Genomic DNA, 22,273 nt, shown 5'->3' with positions numbered 1-22,273 from the left:
GGCAACCCCATAGAGACTGCCAGAGGCCCGGACAACAGGCCCTCCGATTTGACACACTGAACTCTATTAGAGAAGTAGTTGGTGGACCAGGCGAGGCAATCATTTGAGAAACCAAGGCTATCGAGTCTGCCGATGAGGATGTGGTGATTGACAAGAGTCGAAAGCCTTGGCCAGATCAATGAATACGGCTGCACAGTATTGTTTCTTATCGATGGCGGTTAAGATATCGTTTACGACCTTGAGCGTGGCTGAGGTGCACCCATGACCAGCTCTGAAAGCAGATTGCATAGCGGAGAAGGTATGGTGGGATTTGAAATGGTCGGTAATCTGTTTGTTGACTTGGCTTTCGAAGACCTTAGAAAGGCAGGGTAGGATAGATAAAGGTCTGTAGCAGTTTGGGTCAAGAGTGTCCCCCCCCCCCCCCCCTTGAAGAGGGTGATGACCACAGCTGCTTTCCAATCTTTGGGAATCTCAGACGTCACGAAAGAGAGGTTGAACAGGCTAGTAATAGGGGTTGCAACAATTTCGGCAGATCATTTTTAGAAAGAAAGGGTCCAGATTGTCTAGCCCGGCTGATTTGTAGGGGTCCAGATTTTGCAGCTCTTTCAGAACATCAGCTGACTTGATTTGGGAGAAGGAGAAATGGGGAAGGCTTGGGCGAGTTGCTGTGGGGGGTGCAGTGCTGTTGACCGGGGTAGAGGTAGCCAGGTGGAAAGCATGGCCAGTCGTAGAAAAATGCTTATTTATTATAAGCTCAATTATAGTGGATCTATCGGTGGTGACAGTGTTTCCTTTCCTCAGTGCAGTGGGCAGCTGGGAGGAGGTGTTCTTATTCTCTATGGACTTTACAGTGTCCCAGAACTTCGCAGTCGACTGGTGTTGGCCTTCGCTCATGAGGCATTTATGAGATGATACATTTGAAGAATCAATAGATATATATATTTTTTTAAATACCAAAAATGGATGTAGCCTACAAATCACAGAGTTGTGTATTTTTCTCTACCCAATTCCCCTTTAGTGATGAGTTATGCTATGAGTCCAGGTGTGCTTTGCATTCAGATTAGAACTCATTATGTGAGTTAATGGCTAGCTAATGGATGCCACTTGAGATGCCACTTGAGTAAACAAATGTGTTGTGTGATCCGAGCCTTGTTGATTATAATGGTGTATATGTCAGTTGAGGGATAACGACCTTTACTGTAGGCAGGGGTTCGACTACAATTGTAGTCTACAGTGGCAAGAAAAAGTATGTGAACCCTTTGGAATTACCTGAATTTCTGCATAAATTGGTTATCAAATGATCTGATCTTCATCTAAGTCACGACAATAGACACACATGGTGTGCTTAAACTAATACTGCACTAATTTTTCTTGTCTATACTGAATACATAATTTAAACATTCACAGTGTAGGTTGGAAAAAGTATGTGAACCCATTGACTAATGACTTCTCCAGAAGCTAATTGGAGTCAGTTGTCAGCTAACCTGGAGTCCAATCAATGAGACAAGATTGGAGATGTTAGTTAGAGCTGCCTTGCCCTATAAAAAACACTCACAAAATTTGAGTTTGCTATTCACAAGAAGCATTGCCTGATGTGGACCATGCCTCGAACAAAAGAGGTCTCAGAAGACCTAAAATTCAGATTTGTTGACTTGCATAAAGCTGGAAAGGGTTACAAAAGTATCTCTAAAAGCCTTGATGTTCATCAGTAGACGGTAAGATAAATTGTCTATAAATTGAGAAAGTTCAGCACTGTTGCTATTCTCCCCAGAAGTGGCCGTCCTGCAAAGATGACTGCAAGAGCACAGCACAGAATGCTCAATAAGGTTAAGAATAATCCTAGAGAATAATCAGCTAAAGACTAACAGAAATCTCTGTAACATGCTAACACCTCTGTTGACGTGTTTCACATATCGTAGACTCTAAACAAGAATGGTGTTCATGGGAGGACACCACGGAAGAAGCCACTGCTGTCCAAAAAAACATTGCTGTACATCTGAAGTTTACAAAAGTGCACCTGGATGTTCCACAGCGCTACTGGAAAAATATTCAATGGACAGATTAAACTACAGTTGAGTTGTTTGGAAGGAATACACAACATTATGTGTGGAGGGTGGGAAAAAGGCAGAACACACCAACACCAAAACCTCATCCCAACTGTAAATTATGGTGGTTGGATGTTACTGTAATATAATTATGCTAATGTATTTTCATTAATTGAAAACCCTTAATCTATTTTATGAGAATTTGTAAGATTCTTGTTTGCATAAAATAGACGAGACCAGTCTTTTCAATAATAGGTAACAGAATTTATTATTGGAGCGAGCTGCCACTTCACCACGAGCAACAGTTTATATACAAAACATAACGTAATTTAATTGCTTAACAGAAACCCCTCCTCTCGACAGGGACAAAGTGAGGTGAAACGTTCATTCTAACTTACTAACACACTCCCAGGTAACTTTTGACCCCTCAACATTATCATTCACCACTTAGCTGACAGTTCTAATAAACAGAACCTAGGAATGCACTCACTGTCTTATCTAAAAACCCCAGAGCTAAGTTTCGTCGGTTCAACCATAGGTTAACGACCATATCTGTTTACACAGTCCACTTCTTTCTTCCTAGTTGGAATGGTGTTCATTAACTTTAATTACTCCTTGTCTGTGTCACACAATCACATCTTATGAACTCATATTGTTAATCAGATATAATAAAACAGAGTATAAGTTTACTTAGTTACAGTTCCATTTAAAATGATTTGTTCAGTCATTTAATCATAATTTTACCAACATTGGAGCATCATAGTTTGGGGCTGCTTTGCTGCCTCAAGGCCTGGACAGCTTGCTATCATCGACGGAAAAATTAATTCCCAAGTTCATCAAGACATTTTGCAGGAGATGTAAGGCTATCTGTCTGCAATTTGAAGCTCAACAGAAGTTGGGTGATTCAACAGGACAACAACCCAAAACACAGAAGTAAATCAACAACAGAATGGCTTCAACAAAATAAAATATGCCTTCTGGAGTGGCCCAGTCAGAGTTCTGACCTCAACCCGATTGAGATGCTGTGGCATGACCTTGAGAGCGGTTCACACCAGCCATCCCAAGAATATTGCTGAACTGAAACAGTTTTGTAAAGAAAATCCAAAATGCAGGTCTTATCCACAACTACAGAAAATGTTTGGTTGAGGTTATTGCTGCCAAAGGAGAGTCAACCAGTTATTAAATCCAAGGGTTCACATACTTTTTCCACCCTGCACTGAATGTTTACATGATATGTTCAATGAAGACATGAAAACGTATAATTGTTTGTGTTATTAGTTTAAGCAGACTGTGTTTGTCTATTGATGTGACCTAGATGAAGATCAGATCAAATTGTATGACCAATTTATGCAGAAATCCAGGTATTTACAAAGGGTTCATATATATTTTCTTGCCACTGTATATGTCAACAGTATAGTCTTTTTTAATACTCACACATATATGTACGCATACACATCCAGAGCTTGTAAATGAGTCCCTGCACTATGCAATCCATCTCATCCTTTTATCTTCATCCAGTAGTGTGTCCATCCATTACTCTCATAACAAAGCAGAGTATCAGATATCTCCCAGTCTTGAATTCAATCACGCAAAACTTGAGCTCAGAGATAGGCCACAGAACTAAGATGTCAGCTCTGTTCAGTTACTTTTCCAGATACAAAGCAGCCCATCTGTCAACTGGGTACTAGTGTATCTAAAGCATGCCTTTCAGCGATCGGCATGTCAGCATTGTGTCATAATGTACAGTATGTACTGTGTATGCCAACACCAAGGACCAACAGGTGCTACTTTCAGGGTGAAACATCACATGTATGCATGCACACACGCACCTCTCATGTCAATCACTCTTCAATCAGTGCATTCAATTTATCGATCAAATAAGTTCAGGTTCATTTAAGCCGTTTTACTGCATTGCAGGCTTTTAAGTCCAATGCATCTAGTTACAACCTACCTATCACTGGCTGGTAGAGGAATATCAGAACTCCTTTTAAAAATAAAAAACATTTATTATTTTGTTTGGAAATGAAACAAACAAAAGCGAATTATATACTTTCTCTGGAACAGGACCAGATCCCCGTGATTTGCGTGAAGAGGAGGCGGAGAAAAAGGGGCCAGAAAGCCTTCCTTCTGAGAATTCACAGGCAATCGAATAAACCCCACTTCCTTCCATTCTGCTAGCAAACCTGCAATCTTTGGATAAAAAAATCAATGACCTACGCGGAAGATTAAAGATAACATGATAAGCTGTAGACCACACTATCTACCTAGAGAGTTTTCATCTGTATTTTTCGTAGCTGTTTACATACCACCACAGACTGAGGCTGGCACTAAGACAGCAGTGAATGAGCTGTATTCCGCCGTAAGCAAACAAAAAAAAACTCACCCAGTGGCGGTGCTCCTAGTAACCGGGGACTTTTATGCAGGGAAACTTACATTTGTTTTACCAAATTTCTATCAGCATGTTACATGCCAGAGGGAAAATAAACTCTGGACCACCTTTACTCCACACATAGAGACGCATACAAAGCTCTCCCTCGCCCTCCATTTGGCAAATTTAACCATAATTCTATCCTCCTGATTCCTGCTTACAAGCAAAAATTAAAGCTGGAAGCAGCAGTGACTAGATCAATAAACAAGTGGTCAGATCAATAAACAAGTGGTCAGATGAAGCAGATGCTAAGCTACATGACTGTTTTGCTAGCACTGACTGGAATATGTTCCGGGATTCCTCCGGTGGCATTGAGGAGTACACCACATCAGTCACATCATCAATAAGTGCATCGATGACCTCATCCCCACAGTGACCGTACGTACATACCCCAACCAGAAGCTACGGATTACATGCAATATCCGCACTGAGCTAAAGGCTAGAGCTGTCGCTTTCAAGGAGCGTGACTCTAACCCGGAAGCTCATAAGAAATCCCGCTATGCCCTCTGACAAACCATCAAACAGGCAATGCGCCAATACAGGACTAAGATCGAATCGTACTACACCGGCTCTGATGCTCGTCGGATGTGGCAGAGCTTGCAAATCATTACTGACTACAACGGGAAGAGCTGCCCAGTGACACGATCCTACCAGACTGGCTAAACTACTTCAATGCTCACTTCGGGGAAAATTACACAAACATTCATGAGAGCACCAGCTGTTCCGGAAGACTGTCTGATCACGCTCTCCACAACCGATGTGAGTAAGACCTTTAAACTGGTCAACATTCACAAGGCCGCAGGGCCAGACGGATTACCAGGACGTGTACTGCGAACATGCGCTGACCAGCTGACAAGTGTCTTCACTGACATTTTCAACCTCTTCCTGTCCGAGGCTGTAATACCAACATGTGTTAAGCAGACCACCATAGTCCCTGTGCCCAAGGACACTAAGGTAACCTGCCTAACTGACTACAGACTCGTAGCACTCACGTCTGTAGCCATGAAGTGCTTTGAAAGGTTGGTCATTGCTCGCAACAACACCATTATCCCAGAAACCCTAGACCCACTCCAATTTGCATACTTCCCTAACAGATCCACAGATGATGCAATCTCTATTGCACTCCACACTGCCCTTTCCCACCTGGACAAATGGAACACCTATGTGAGAATGCTATTCATTGACTACAGTTCAGTGTTCAACACCATAGTGCCCTAAAAGCTCATCAATAAGCTAAGGACCCTGGGACTAAATACCTTCCTCTGCAACTGGATCCTGGACTTCCTGACGGGCCACCCCCCAAGTGGTAAGGGTAAGTAACAACACATCCGCCATGCTGATCCTCAACACAGGGGCCCCTCAGGGGCCCCTCAGGGGTGCATGCTCAGTCCCCTCCTGTACTCCCTGTTCACTCCAACACCCTCATTAAGTTTGCCAGTGACACAACAGTGGTAGGCCTGATCACCGACAACGACGAGACAGCCTATAGGGAGGAAGTCAGAGACCTGGCCGTGTGGTGCCAGGCCAACAACCTCTCCTTCAACGTGATCAAGACAAAGGAGATGATTGTGGACTACAGGAAAAAGAGGACCGAGCATGCCCCCATTCTCATCGACAGGGCTGCAGTGGTGCAGGTTGAGAGCTTCAAGTTCCTTGGTGTCCACTTCACCAACAAACTAACATGGTCCAAGCACACCAAGACAGTCGTGAAGAGGGCAAGATAAAACCTATTCCTCCTCAGGAGACCGAAAAGATTTGGCATGGGTCATCAAATCCTCAAAAGGTTCTAAAGCTGCACCATCGAGAGCATCCTGACTGGTTGCACCACCTCCTGGTATGGCAAATGCTCATGCTCCGACCGCAAGGCACTACAGAGGGTAGTGCGACCGGCCCAGTACATCACTGAGGCCAAGCTTAGTGCCATCCAGGACCTCTATACCAGGCGGTGTCCAAAGAAGGCCCTAAAAATTGTCAAAGACTCTAGCCACCCTAGTCATAGACTGTTCTCTCTGCTACCGCACGGCAAGCGGTACCGGAGTGCCAAGTCTAGGTCCAAGAGGCTTCGAAACAGCTTCTACCCCCAAGCAATAAGACTCCTGAACATCTAATCAACATTTGCACCCCCCCCCCCCCTTTACCTCAACTAACCGGTGCCCCCGCACATTGACCATGTACCGTTACCCCCCTGTATATAGTCTCGCTATTGTTATTTTACTGCTGCTCTTTAATTACTTGTTACTTTTATTTCTTATTCTTATCCATATTTTTTTTAACTGCATTGTTGGTTCCGGTACCCCACTGTATATAGTCTCGCTATTGTTATTTTACTACTACTACTCTTTAATTACTTGCTACATTTATTTCTTATTCTTATCCATATTATTTTTGACTGTTTTGTTGGTTAGGGGCTCGTAAGTAAGCATTTCACTTTTCACTTGTATTCGGTGCATGTGACATATGAAATGGGATTTGATTTGATCATTCATTTGCTGCCTTGCATGTGAGGTTGGAAAGGCAGATGCTTGTGGAAGCTAACCCATATGGAACTCTCTATCTCTGTGTGTGTGTGTGTGAATGTGCATGTTGAGTCTATTTGTGCTGTCAAGTCATTCATGTGGCTTCTAAATTGAACTCCAGCACAACACTATAACGCATCACTGAAGGATTAGCCCATCCTGTTTGTTAGACTTGCTGACGTACTTTGGTTTATCAATTGAAGCACACCCTTTGGCCCTCTCCCAATCAAGCTAAGCCTGAGATGATTGTGGATGACACATTTGTCGACTGCCTGCGTAGTTAGCGACAGAGCACAGCCCTCCACCAAAGTGCAGAGACTGCAGAAACAGAGCAGATAGCGTGAGGTTACACGACATATTAAAGAGATAAGAGAGGGGTGAGAGGGGTGATAAGAGAGGGGTGATAAGAGAGTGGTTTGTCTCTCAAACCGTTCACAGTTCATATTTCTACCCGCCTTCAAAAGCTCTATCAGTCTGTCACATTTAGGGTTTCAAATGGAGAGTATATTACTGGACATTTTTTAAGTTTACCAGTAAACTACCAGTTTGGGAGGGAATTCTATCAGATGAAATCTTCTGGCCTTTTTTGGGTACTTCAGATTATCACAGGGGTCTGTAAGTATCTTTGGCCCTCTGTGTGGTTTTATCTCATGTAAAATATATAAAATAATCCAATAAGAAGATTTTAACCTTGAGTCTATTGACGCACCAGCGCGTCAATCTAAGTAACATGATACAAAAATCCCAAAATCCGTGAATTTAAGCTGAGATATCTGGGCTGCGTCTCAATCCGCCACATCCGCCTATGTCAAATCAAATGTTATTTTCTTCACATGGTTAGCAGATGTTAATGCGAGTGTAGCGAAATGCTTGTGCTTCTAGTTCCGAGTGCAATAATATAAAATCAAATGTATTTATATAGCCCTTCTTACATCATAATAATAATAATCACTGTAGTTGTCGAGGGTGCAACAGGTCAGCCCCTCAGGAGTAAATGTCAGTTGGCTTTTCATAGCCGATCATTGAGAGTATCTCTACTGCTCCTGCTGTCTCTAGAGAGTTGAAAACAGCAGGTCTGGGACAGGTAGCACGTCCGGTGAACAGGTCAGGGTTCCATAGCCGCAGGCAGAACAGTTGAAACTGGAGGTGGACTGGGGACAACAAGGAGTCATCAAGGCTCCTAGGGCTCAGGTGCCCAGGTGCCCAGGAGAGAGAGAGAAAGAAAGGGAGAGCATACTAAAATTCGCACAGGACACTGGAGAAATACTCCAGATATAACAGAGTGACCCTAGCCCCCCGACACATAAACTACTGCAGCATAAATACTGGAGACTGAGACAGGAGGGGTCAGGAGACACTGTGGCCCCATCCGATGATACACCGAGTACAGAGCCAAACAGGCAGGATATAACCCCACCCACCTTGCCAAAGCACAGTCCCCACACCACTAGAGGAATATCTTCAACCACCAAATTACCATCCTGAGACAAGGCCGAGTATAGCCCACAAAGATCTCTGCCACGGCACAACCCAAGGGGGGGCGCCAACCCAGACAGGAAGACCACGTCAGTGACTCAACCCACTCAAGTGACGCACCCCTCCTAGTGACGGCATGGAAGAGCACCAGTAAGCCAGTGACTCGGCTCCTGTAATAGGGTTAGAGGCAGAGAATCCCAGTGGAGAGAGGGGAACAAGTAATCTAACAATTCCCCAACAACTACCTAATGCAAACAAATATAAAGGCGGGAATGAAAATATGTACATGTAAGTATATGGATTAGCGATGGCCGAGTCGCATAGGCAAGGTGCAGTAGATGGTATAGAATACAGTATATATTGTATGTAGTTGTCCACATATTCTAAGTTAGAACCGCCCAGAGTAGTGATGCTAGTCGGGCCGGCGGGTGCAGGCAACAATCGAGCATGCATTTAGTTTTGCTGGCATTTAAAAGCAGTTGGAGGCCACGGAAGGAGTGTTGTATGGAATTGAAGCTTGTTTGGAGGTTTGTTAACACAGTGTCCAGAGAAGGGCCAGTTGTATACAGAATGGTGTTGTTTGCGTAGAGGTGGATCAGAGAATTACCAGCAGCAAGAGCGACATCATTGATGTATACAGAGAAGAGTCGGCCCTAAGAATTGAACCCTGTGGCACCCCCATAGAGACTGCCAGAGGCCCGGACAACAGGCCCTCCGATTTGACACACTGAACTCTATCTGAGAAGTAGTTGGTGAACCAAGTGAAGAGTCATTTGAGAAACCAAGGCTATTGAGTCTGCCGATAAGAATGCGGTGATTGACCCCGAAAGCCTTGGCCAGGTCGATGAAGATGGTTGCACAGTACTGTCTTTTATCGATGGCGGTTATGATATCGTTTAAGACCTTGAGTGTGGCTGAGGTGCACCCATGACCAGCTCGGAAACCAGATTGCATAGTGGAGAAGTTATGGTGGGATTCGAAATGGTCGGTGATCTGTTTGTTAACTTGGCTTTCAAAGATTTTAGAATGGCAGGGCAGGATGGATATAGGTCTATAACAGTTTGGGTCTAGAGTGTCTCCCCTTTTGAAGAGGAGATGACCGTGACAGCTTTCCAATCTTTGGGGATCTCAGACGATACGAAAGAGAGGTTAAACAGGCTAGTAATAGGGGTTGAAACAATTTCGGTGGATCATTTTAGAAAGAGAGGATCCAGATTATCTAGCCCAGCTGACTTGTAGGGATCCAGATTTTGCAGCTCTTTCAGAACATCAGCTGTCTGGATTTGGGTGAAGGAGAAGCGGGGGGGTGCTTGGGCAAGTTGTTGCAGGGGGAGCTGAGCTGTTGGTCAGGCTAGGGGTAGCCAGGAGGAAAGTATGGCCAGCCGCAGAAACGTGCTTATTTAAATTCTCGATTATTGTAGAATTATCGGTGGTGACAGTGTTTCCTAGCCTCAGTGCAGTGGGAAGTTGGGAGGAGGTGCTCTTATTCTCCATGGACTTTACAGTGTCCCAAAACTTTTTGGAATTAGTGCTACAGGATTAGAGGTCTACCGATTACTCGGAATGGACGATTAATTAGGGCCGATTTCAAGTTTTCATAACAATCGGAAATCGGTATTTTTTTAAATATATTTTTTACACCTTTATTTAACTAGGCAAGTCAGTTAGAGAACACATTCTTATTTTCAATGACGGCCAAGGAACAGTGGGTTAACTGCCTCATTCAGGGACAGAACGACAGGTTTTCACCTTGTCAGCTTGGGGGATCCAGTCTTGCAAGTTTACAGTTAACTAGTCCAATTTAATAATGACCGTTGCACTCCACAAGGAGCCTGACTGCCTGTTTGGTGAATGCAGTAAGCCAAGGTAAGTTGCTAGCTAGCATTAAACTTATCTTATAAAAACAATCAATCATAATCACTACACAGTTAACTGCACATGGTTGATGATACTACTAGATATTATCTAGCGTGTCCTGCGTTGCGTATAATCTGACTGAGCATACAGGCATACAAGTATCTAAGTATATGACTGAGCGGTGGTAGGCAGAAGCAGGTGCGTAAACATTCATTCAAACAGCCCTTTCGTGCGTTTTGCCAGCAGCTCTTCATTGTGCGTCAAGCATTGCGCTGTTTATGACTTCAAGCCTATCAACTCCCGAGATTAGGCTGGTGTAACCGGAGTGAAATGGCTGGCTAGTTAGCACGCACTAATAGCGTTTCAAACGTCACTCGCTCTGAGCCTTGGGGTGGTTGTTTGCCTTGCTCTGCATGGGTAATGCTGCTTCGAGGGTGGCTGTGTTGTGTTCCTGGTTCGAGCCCAGGGAGGAGCGAGAAGAGGGACGGAAGCTATACTGTTACACTGGCAATACTAAAGTGCCTATAAGAACATCCAATAGCCAAAGGTTAATGAAATACAAATGGTATAGAGGGAAATAGTCCTATAATTCCTATAATAACTACAACCTAAAACTTCTTACCTGGGAATATTGAAGACTCATGTTAAAAGGAACCACCAGCTTTCATATGTTCTCATGTTCTGAGCAAGGAACTTAAACGTTAGCTTTCTTACATAGCATATATTGCACTTTTACTTTCTTCTCCAACACTTTGTTTTTGCATTATTTAAACCAAATTGAACATGTTTCATTATTTAATTGAGGCTAAATTGATTTTATTGATGTATTAGATTAAGTTAAAATAAGTGTTCATTCAGTATTGTTGTAATTGTCATTATTACAAAAAAAAAAAAAATGGCCGATTAATCGGTATCGGCTTTTTTGGTCCTCCAATTATCGGTATCGGCGTTGAAAAATCATAATCGGTCGACCTCTATACAGGATGCAAATTTCTGTTTGAGAAAGCTAGCCTTAGCTTTCCTAACTGACTGTGTATATCTGCTCTTAGTTCTACATTTTTTATGGGTCATGGTTATTTAAGATGGCGAGGAAAGCACCTTTAAAGAGCAACCAGGCATCCTCTACTGATGGGATGAGGTCAATACTGACCTGACAGTTTGAACTCTGAAGATAGATGGGGGGCAATCAATTCACATATGGTGTCCAGGGCAAAGCTGGGGTCTGAAGGGGGTCTATAAAAGCGGCAATGGTGAGAGATTGGCATATCTACGTTATACTTATGTGCTTCTACATGGCATAATTAAGTTACTTTTGCTGAAGAAAATATGCTCATGCAGAATGACGCTTGCTGTTACTGTACATAGATGTGCTATGCTATGGGCCATAAAGGATATGGATGAACCGCATGGTATAACACAAAGTAGGCCAACTCTTCTGATATGGCTCCCACGCACACTTTCTCAACTGAAGCCTACATTATTTTCAGCTTACATTACTTGCATTATACATTCTACACAATTGAATGTGCTAAGTGGCAAGGGCTTTGGGTTTGGGGTGCAGAGAGATAACTGTATGGAAGAAACCTCTAAAAACCTCCCATAGGGACTTCAATGTCATCTATTACAATCTTCCCATTTTACCGTGATGACATGAGGTCGTATTGAGGGCATGTTGGTTGGATTCCAACTACAAATCAGGACAAGTGGTCTCAGGTTTTCATAACTTCATCCCAGACTTTAAGTGATTTGCTGGAATAAATTATGTCACAGTTTTTTTTTAAAGTTGGTCTCGGCATTGTGTTGACCATTTTAGAAATGATGACAAGCATTCTAAACATGCTGTGCTTTGAGGCCTTCACCCAGTGACTTGCTAGCAGGGTAGCCTAGTGGTTAGAGCGTTGGACTAGTAACCAGAGCTTTGGACTAGTAACCGGAAGGTTGCAAGTTCAAATCCCCAAGCTGACAAGGTACGAATCTGTCGTTCTACCCCTGAACAGGCCGTCATTGAAAATAAGAATTTGTTACTTGCCTAGTTAAATAAAGGTAAAATGTAAAAAATTGTGTCAGTGTTGTATTCTGGTAATGTTTCCCATTTTACAAGTGAAGAGTCGTGCATCTGAAAATACAGTGTTTTGGGGCTAGTAGTTCACAATCTGGTATATTTTCACTTCTCACTTCTCCCACACATAACGCCCATCCTTCTCTCCTCATCCCCCCTCCCCTCACACACACACCCAGCTACACACACGGTTGCTCCCTTCTTTCTTTCTTTCTTTCTTTCTTTCTTTCAGATGTGTCGCAGACAGAACATGATCTGTCCCTCTGCCCCTCCGCTAATTGTGTCCTTGTCTGCATGCTAGACCATGGTGTCCCCTAGAAACACACACACACACATGCACACTCAAATGCAAATGCGCACACACATACTTTCACATATGCACACACAAACACACACAGAGCAGGCCAACGACCAGGTAGTGACTCCAATGACTCCGGGTTTGATCAGGATGCACACATCTTTATTTACAGTTACAAGAGAGCATCTGTTCCATCCCTGCATAATGTTCTTTGGGGAAAACATTTAGGAACATTTAGGAAAAGTAGTTCCATGCCTGTATGTTCCTGGGGGGAAGCATTTAGGAGTGGTACCAACTTTTCAAATCCGGTCACCATTCAGTCAAAATGTAGGTCCTTAGATGACAGTAGGGAAGAGGTTTTAATGCACTCTCACCATACACAATCACTTGGGTTTACAACCACTTTGTGACAGCGCTTTGGGAAAATAACACCACATCACCTGATATGACTGATCTAAATTATTCATTTCAACATGATATAAGGGTGCATTTGTATGCATGAGTGCATTTACAACAAACCGCCTAACGTACAAACATCTTGAATATATTAAGAACATGTTGAAATCCACATAGAAACAACAATCACTAATGTTGTGTGAGTAAAGAAAGAAAGAGGCCATTGCATCCCTTGAGATGCTCTGTGTCATCTATCTCAGAGAGAGACATCACTTCTCTTCCCTTCCTTTCCACACTCCTCTCCTCTCTGCTGAAGGATAATACTGTCATGTTACCCATCCGGGCCCAATCCAAGCCTCTTCAGAGTGAAGCCAGTATGATGGATTGCAGATCCCCTGGATCCCCTTTTTGCATGTCCTGTGTGCTCTCAAGGTGCTGCCAGGGTTGGGATAGGATGCCTCTATCATGCTGAGAGAAAGCCATGGATGGGGCTAGAGTAGTGAAGTAGTTCACACATACACACACAGCCAGGGATATATGCAAATGAGCTGGAGGGTGTCAGGCTTGTCATGCACTGCTGCGCTAAGTAAACAGCGCTCTCTGGCTGCTCCCACTTATGTCCTCCTTACCCCTCCTCACCCCTCGCTATTATCTGGAGTGTTCTCTGTTCTCCCACATTGTTCATAGTCTTTTGTTTTGTTTTGGCAAATAATACAATTAGACAAGTGAGGATTATGCTTGATGTCTGCCGTTCATCACCAGGTTGTTAACTGTCTGGGCATATCTCCACCTCTGTCCCCCTGTCCGCCTCTCTGTCTGTGTCACAAATGGCATAGTGCTTTGGTCAAAAGTAGTGCACTATATGGGGACTAGGGTGCCACTTGGGACTCAGACTTTGCATCCTTTTGTGAAGACAATTGCTTCTCCAACACGGAAGCGAGCCTGAGTCATTGAGCTTCAGTTTACTAAGAGCTTGGGAGGATGTTTGACTTTGTATCGTCGCCATAAGACAAAGAGGTTCTTGGCTCATCTTAGACAGAGTTAAGATTGCTGTTGGACCATAATGGATTTTTCTCGTGGGATGCCAGTTTCTGAAACACCCGTTTCTGGAGTTGTGGATGTGTGACATTGTGCTGTGTTGGGCTGTGTTTCGACACACCAGAAAGGGGAGATTCAATGTTGAAACCAAAGCTGGCAAAGCAAAATAAGATATATTTCTTTGTGGATTTATGCTACATTTTGTGATTGTTTGATATGAAGGTTGGCACCAAAACGATAACAGTATACTTATATACTGTATGTATTGAGGTAACACTTTACATTAGGTTGCCCCTATTACTATGTAACTAGCACATTCATAACTGTGTTAACATAATCGTTTCATAGGTTTTACTATAACTACATGGTAATAGGGTTGTTGCGGAATCAGTTATTAAACAATTGGAAAAAGGAATGTGTTATTACACATTCACTTGCTGAAGGTTATTCCATGACCTGGCTCAAAGGCTATTCCGAATCAAGTGTATTGTAAGAACAATGTAGTTACATAGGATATTCTTGTCATTATCATGTACCTAACCAGGAGCAAGCAACGTAAAGTGAAACCCAGTAGTGTATAAGCTTTATAATTACTTAGTTACAATGTAACAACCTTTGTATTTACAATGAAACAACCTTTGCAGACCATAGGCTATCCAGGAGAAATTTGGAGACAGGAGGACATTCAATTAAATGCCAACGACAAATTAAGAGACAGAAATTGTATGTGACTTCCATTTTGTCTGCAGAGTACAGTTTGAGAGGTGAAAGGTCAGTGTGACATAATTTCCTGGTAAACTCATACAAAATTGTTTACATTTAGCTTTTTTATATTTTGGTCGAGGTAATTGATGTAGTATGCACACGTAGCTAGCGTTAAAGTGACCATGCAAAAACGATAAACAGAGAGTAGCAGCAGCGTAAAAGAGGGGTCTGGGTAGCCCTTTGATTAGCTGTTCATGAGTCTTATGGCTTGGGGGTGGAAGCTGTTAAATGGTATCAAGAATATGCATATCTTTGCTTCAGGTCCTGAGCTACAGGCAGTTAGATTTGTGTATGTCGTCTTACGCAGATTTTTTTTTTTTTAAAGGGTCTTATCCTTTTAACCTTTTTGTTCACTATTTATTTACATGTTTGTACATTCAAAAGAACAATAAATAAATAAAAAAGAAGCCAAAAGAACACTGACATCACACTGACCTCTCACAACTCTCCTATGCAGCCAAGTGGAAGTTCCATGTTATTTCTGTCTCTTCATTTGTCATGTTTTTAATGTGCAAAGTTCAATGTAAGTCTCCAAAATAGTGAAATAACATTGTAAACAAAATGTTTTATGAGTTTTATGATGATTTAGTAAAGTTTCTTAACTGAGTTGGAAAACGTGTTGACATTAGGCTACCAGTGCCTAGCTAGCCATCTAGCTAACGTAAACTCACCCCATTCCGTACAAATGTGCGCGACCGCAACATTCAAACATGGCTACAAAGTAAACTACTGGGACTGTAGCGACTGCGTTGACGTCAAAATCGGGGGTGTGAACTAGGTTTCTATTCAAGCGTTGATCGACATGGTAATGGCTCTATAGTATTGGAGAAAAGTTGAAAAAACTGACCCTCTGTTACATCTTGACGTGTCATGTCGTAACGTACAGCACGTATAAAGCAACTATTTCTGTCTTACAATCTCTCTCCACCAGGTGTAGCACTATCATTCTTTAAAAACAAGAAATGGACAGTGACGCGGGTAAGGGGGGATACCTAGTCATTTTTTGCGTCATCATCATTCTCAAAGCCGCTTACTTCTAAGATCACTTTAGCACCGCCCTAAAAACCCGATTAAAATTTGACACAAACCTTCAAATAGGTATGTAATGACACATTATATAAACTCTATAGTGTTGTATTTACAATTTAGAGGCGATAATTTCTTTTTTTTTTAACCTTTATTTTACTAGGCAAATCAGTTAAGAACAAATTCTTATTTTCAATGACGGCCTAGGAACAGTGGGTTCTGCCTGAACTGCCTGTTCAGGGGCAGAACAACAGATTTGTACCTTGTCAGCTTGGGGATTTGAACTTCCGGTTACTAGTCCAACGCTCTAACCACTAGGCTACCCTGCCGCCCCCAACCACTAGGCTACCCTGCCGATAAGGTGATAAGTTGGACAGATCGAGTAAAAAAAAAGCAATTTTCCCACACAACATCTCTCCTTCTCACTATCACGCATTAGTTTCGCTTCCCCACCCACCATTTTTAAAAAGACCCGACGGGGCTCATTGCCTGTTTAAATTATGCAGAAACGGGCAGCGTTTAGGTCATGTAATCGATTATGTTGGAAAGGAGAGAAATTGTGCTTTACAATGGTATTGACATTACAGTTGATCTGGAAGTATTACGTTTCTGGGGCGCTAAAATAAGGGCAATTGTACGGACCAAGGCAATGTACGAGTTTACATGAGTTTCCGTTAGCTAGCTACATTAGTGAATGATGGGGAAATGCTAGCTAGCTAGCTAGCTTTACCACCCTGTATTTTTACTAACTAAAATAGTTATTGCTTTGAGTCTGAAATGGTTGAAAATGAATCTTTGTCAAATCCATTAAAGAAAAGTCCCTTGGTTAGCCTATTGTCTGCAAAGGTTGTTACATTGTAACTACAAAGCAATTCAAATGTCACTTCACTTTATATTGTTGCTTTTTCCAAAACAGAAATAAACTTTAGTGAAAAATAGCCGGTAGTTAATGACAGGGAGTGTCTTGTTACAATTGTTGTTACATGTAACAAGGTCCGGTTTTGGTTTCAGTTATTAATATGGTAATTCACAGGTGACGTTCAAATGTGTAATTACAAAACAGTTGCATAGTGGAACAAGAAAATGTGTAATAACATCAGTAGTTACACATGTGGAATAACCTTCATCAAGTGAATGTGTAATTACTCATTCCTTGTTTAAATTGTGTAACTGATTCCTCAACCCTATTACCATTTAATTACATAGTAAAACATATGTAACTACTATGTTGTTAACACAGTTATAACTGTGGTTATTATTACACAGTTATTAATCACGGAAGTGTAAGCACAGTAAAAATAAGGTGCAAGAGGTGATGAGGGCAAAAACGGCTTTGGACTTCTTAATTCTGTTTGACAACACTAATGGCAAGGCAATTGACACAGTCCTATAGATGTAGGATCTTAATTTGATCACCCTGTTGCAGGAAAACTTTACTGCAATGCAGGAAATGTAAAACTTGTAGTGTATTTGAGGTTTTTAAAAGGCTTCTGAGTTTTGACATTTCCACCTTTACATTTCAGATTTGAAAAATGTGTCAACCCTTACAAAATTGTCCTTTAATTATAATCCACATTTCCTATTTCTGAATGATTATTTTCCTGCTGTAGCAAACTGTCTGTAATTAATATCCTACATCTCTATATAAAGAAAGCAGGCAGCAGGCAGCAGGCAATAGTTAGTATTATAAAACTGATAACACCTGATTGGCTTAGACTATACTGTCATTCAAAAGATGCTATTGAAGACCATTATAGAACATTTTCCCTGGAGCATGGGTGGAAATAAGACAATGAGCGGAGATGCGGTGAGGAGATACAAAGCCTGCTGCAGTTACAAAACAATATATTGCTATTGTTAGAGAAGCAGGTGGCTGGGAACTGGAAGGGAAAAGTGTTGTGATGCAGAAATAAAGAGTAGTGGAAGGAAACTTAACAGCTTTCTGGTGGCATAGTGTGTCTGGCTGAATGCTGAAGAGGGAGATTGGAGAGAAAGTGCAGCAGGGGGCTGCTGTCAAGCCACACCACAGCTCCCGCTTAACAATGGCCAGGGATGAGCTGCTACAACTGCTGCATGAAGAACAGGAAGGGATGGAGGGATGAGGGAGGGGGATGAAGAGAGGGAGGGATGGATTAAAACCGATTCAGAGGGAGGAAGAGAGGCACGGAGAGGGATGGAGGGGAGGAGGAGGAAAGAGAGATGGAGTGAGATAGTGAGGGAGGCAGGGGAGGAAAAACAGGAGTGGTGGAGAGAAGGAAGGAAGGAGGGAGTGAGTGAAGGAGGGTAAAGCTCATGCATTTTCCAGTACTTCACTACCTGTCACGGCAGAGCCTGGGATTCCAGTGATGGCTGTGGCAGCTGTGAATGGAAATCCACACTTAGGACAGGCGCTAGGGCTGGATTCACTGAGATTTGGACAATATCTGCCAATAACACCTGACAACTGACATGACATATTGGATTTGGCATCTCCTGCTGTCACACTTTGAAATCTTGATCTGCATTTAAAGAATTAGTGAAATCGCTATACTTGTATCTGTGCTGTGTCTACATGTTCCGGTGTTAGGTTAGCTATAACACATAACTCCTATAACTCAAGCGGAAATGAATTACTTCTGGAAACAATTGGAAACACAACAGTGATAACAGATAACTTATTTTAAGTGATTTCAAATACTATTTGAACCCAGTTCTGCTCTCCACCCTGAAAACTAGCATCAAGATCTCAGCCTCTCAGTCAGGCACGAAAGGGTCCAGGCTCCCACTACACTTATCTTTACGCGACAGGCTAAATGTCAAACATTAGTTCCATCCACCCTATCAGCGTTTGTTGATTCTGCTTAAAAGCTACACACCCATATTTAATGAATCAGCTTCTTGGGACCCCTCTCCTCAATCGTCCGGGTCTTCATGCTTGCGTTAGAAGCAAGGAGGAAATGGGTCCCCAGGGGCAAATAATCACGGACGGTTTTCTCTTTAAAGACACACTGCATCACTAGTTAGGAGAGGACTATGTGAGAGCCTAGAGCAGGGCTCTCCAACCCTGTTCCTGGAGAGCTAGGTTTTCGCTCCTACCCCAGTTTATAAACCAGCTAATTATTAGAATCAGGTGTTCTAGATTAGGGTTGGAGTGAAAACCTACAGTACAGTAGCTCTCCAGGAACAGGGTTTGAGAGCCCTGTATTTTTATGTACTTGTAGAACTGACCCACTCATCTCTTCTTCTCTCTCCAGGGGGCCGACTCCTGTTCCTTGTGTTGTGGTTAAACCTGGTGCCTCGAGGAGCAGAGGGCTGCCCGGTCAAATGTGTGTGTTACAGTGAGCCACGGCCCACCATGGCATGCCAGCAACAAGGACTGTTCTCCATCCCCAACGAGATCCCTGTGCAGAGCCAGCGGATATTCCTCCAGAGCAACAAGCTGACCGTGGTCCGCTCCACCAGCTTCAGCTCTGTGCACAACCTCACCGTCCTCTGGATGTACTCCAACAACATCAGCCACATCGAAGCTGGGGCCTTCTATGGTCTGGAGCGGCTGGAGGAGCTGGACATTGGGGACAACAGTAACCTGAGAATCATCAGCCCCACGGCCTTCAGGGGCCTGTCCAAGCTCCACACCCTCCACCTGCACAGGTGCGGCCTGTTGGAGTTACCTGTTGGAGCGTTCCAGGGACTGTTCTCCCTGCAGTACCTTTACCTGCAGGACAATAACCTACTGGCCCTGCACGATGACACTTTCCTGGACCTGGCCAACCTCACCTATCTCTTCCTGCACAACAACAAGATCAAGACCGTATCGGACCACATGCTGCGTGGCCTCATTAACCTCGACCGCCTGTTGCTGCACCAGAACCGGGTGATCTATGTCCAACCAAGAGCATTCAGTGACCTGAGAAAACTGACCACACTGTTCCTGTTCTACAACAACCTGACCGTGCTGACTGGGGAGACCATGGACCCGCTGGGGTCCCTCCAGTACCTGCGTCTCAACGGGAACCAGTGGGTCTGTGACTGTCGGGCCAGGACCCTGTGGGACTGGTTCAAACGCTTCAAGGGCTCCAGCTCAGAGCTTGAGTGTAACGTCCCATTGGAGTTGTTTGGGAAGGACCTGAAACGGCTGAAGAGTGATGATCTGGAAGGGTGTGTGGAAACTCCTCAGATCCAAACCCAGCTCTTCAGCTCCAACCTGTGGTCTGGAAAATTTGCCTCCACGGAATATCCTCTGGGAAATGGAATTCCCAGGTGTTGTCTTCCAGATAATGATAAGTCCTCTATCATCTCCGAGAAAACCATCCCTGACCCCTCATCCTACAACAGCCGCCAGATCACCAACAACCCCCTCAAGGAGAAGGAGAACATATCCAAGACCAAATTCAGAGAGCAGGAGCGAACAAAAAATGAGACCACCCGGAATAAGCAGAGTCTCAACGACGGGCCTCTGGGGACTCTGTCCAACAACCTTGACCAGTCCTTAGTCCAACTGCAAGATCTGGAACCTTCTACAGCCCCAACCAGGAAGAAAAAGAAGTGCACTAAAAAACCCAAATCCGATGCACAATGTCTCAAAGGCCATGGATCTACAATGCAGGTGGAGCTAAGTTTTCTCTTCATGTCCATAATCTGGTTCTGGTTCTCTATGGTCATGTCTTAGGACATTAGGGCCTGGGATGGGATTCATGCTAAATAAACATTGTTGGGACTCACAGATTGTTATTAATGCTCATGACAATGATACAGAATCTATCTGCAGTGATCTCTGACCTCCACTAACAGCCCAGAGACTGATAACACAGGAAGTCAGGTTTGGACCCATTGCCAGGGTAACAAGGACTTACGATAATAAAGAAGTTAAACAAAAAAGGATGCCTTTACAGAACATGTCTCATCTAATGTATATAACAAATCAGTGCCCAAAATTGTTTGTTCTGTATGTACTGTACCTTGTCTAAGCTACACCACTTTGGAGACTCTCCTTATTCCTTTTTCTGTCTCAAAAGCTTTTACTGCTGAGACAGTGACTGCTTAGACAGACCACAAAAAATGAATAAAAAATAACATGAATTCAGAGGGTCTGAACGAACACAAAGAACGTTTAGGGTCTGTTTGTTGAAAAATAGATTTTCACTCCCCCATTATTTATTCAAAAAGTGTTGCATTTGTCGGGTACTGTTATGTTTTTTATGTTTATAAGTAAAGACAAATGTTTATTCTCTCCCCAGTTTGAGTTATGTTTTCATCACAGTATGGGTACGGGTAGCATTGGCTAAAATAATGCTGTCTAAATGTTTCACAGAGATTGCAATGGAATCATAGATATGCATTTTATTTTACTTGTGCACAAGTATGAATATATTATGAATAAAAGTTATCCTTTCCTATAGCTGGTTGGTTATTGATGTGTTATTTTTAGGCACTGGAGGATAGCTCTAATTTATAACTAATAATCACACAGAATTCAACAGCATTAAAGATAATCACTCATGACTACTCAATCATAAACTCAGCACAAAATGTAACGTCCTCTCACTGTCAACTGCGTTTATTTTCAGGAAACTTAACATCAATCAAATTTCAATCAAATTTATTTTATATAGCCCTTCGTACATCAGCTGATATCTCAAAGTGCTGTACAGAAACCCAGCCTAAAACCCCAAACAGCAAGCAATGCAGGTGAAGAAGCACGTGTAAATATTTGTATGAACATAACAAGATTCATCAACTGAGACATAAACTGAGCAAGTTCCACAGAAATGGAATAATGTGTCCATGAAGGGGAGTTCAAAATAAAAAAGCAACAGTCAGTATCTGGTGTGGCCACCAGCTGCATTAAGTACTGCAGTGCATCTCCTCCTCATGGACTGCACCAGATTTGCCAGTTCTTTCTGTGAGATGTTACCCCACTCTTCCACCAAGGCACCTACCTGCAAGTTCCCGGACGTTTCTGGGGGGAATGGCCCTAGCCCTCACCCTCCGATTCAACAGGTCCCAGACGTGCTCAATGGGATTGAGATCCGGGCTCGTCGCTGGCCATGGCAGAACACTGACATTCCTGTCTTGCAGGAAATCACTCACAGAACAAACAGTATGGCTTGTGGCATTGAAATATTGGAGGGTCATGTCAGGATGAGCCTGCAGGAAGGGTACCACATGAGGGAGGAGGATGTCTTCACAGTAATGCATAACATTGAGATTGCCTGCAATGACAACAAGCTCAGTCCAATGATGCTGTGACACACCGCCCCAGACCATGACGGACCCTCCACCTCCAAATCAATCCCGCTCCAGAGTACAGGCCTCGGTGTAACGCTCATTCCTTCAATGATAAACGCGAATCCAACCATCACCCCTGTTGAGACAAAACCGCGACTCGTC

At 43.1% G+C, this 22,273-nt stretch overlaps 1 protein-coding gene across 3 annotated transcripts in view; it reads left to right on the top strand.

Annotated features, from left to right (window-relative positions):
• LOC110526003 (reticulon-4 receptor) overlaps nt 1-21,281 on the top strand; it is a 136,522-nt gene extending 115,241 nt beyond the window's left edge. The window contains exons 1-2 of one of the 3 annotated variants that reach the window (XM_090237972.1): nt 8,640-8,753; nt 19,138-21,281. In XM_090237972.1, coding sequence (XP_090094098.1) covers nt 8,714-8,753; nt 19,138-20,552 — 1,455 coding nt within the window. In that variant the 5' untranslated portion in view covers nt 8,640-8,713 and the 3' untranslated portion in view covers nt 20,553-21,281. Of the gene's footprint in view, nt 1-8,639; nt 8,754-13,542; nt 14,384-19,137 lie in introns of those variants that run through there. The other 2 variants (XM_090237974.1, XM_021606577.3) reach the window with 2 other exon arrangements.
• The last annotated feature ends 992 nt before the right edge of the window (nt 21,282-22,273 follow it).

Source organism: Oncorhynchus mykiss, chromosome 6 (genome assembly GCF_057628025.1).
Source record: "Oncorhynchus mykiss isolate SJ-2025 chromosome 6, ASM5762802v1, whole genome shotgun sequence".
Lineage (NCBI taxonomy): Eukaryota > Metazoa > Chordata > Actinopteri > Salmoniformes > Salmonidae > Oncorhynchus > Oncorhynchus mykiss.
This window is presented reverse-complemented; position numbering and strand designations above follow the sequence as displayed.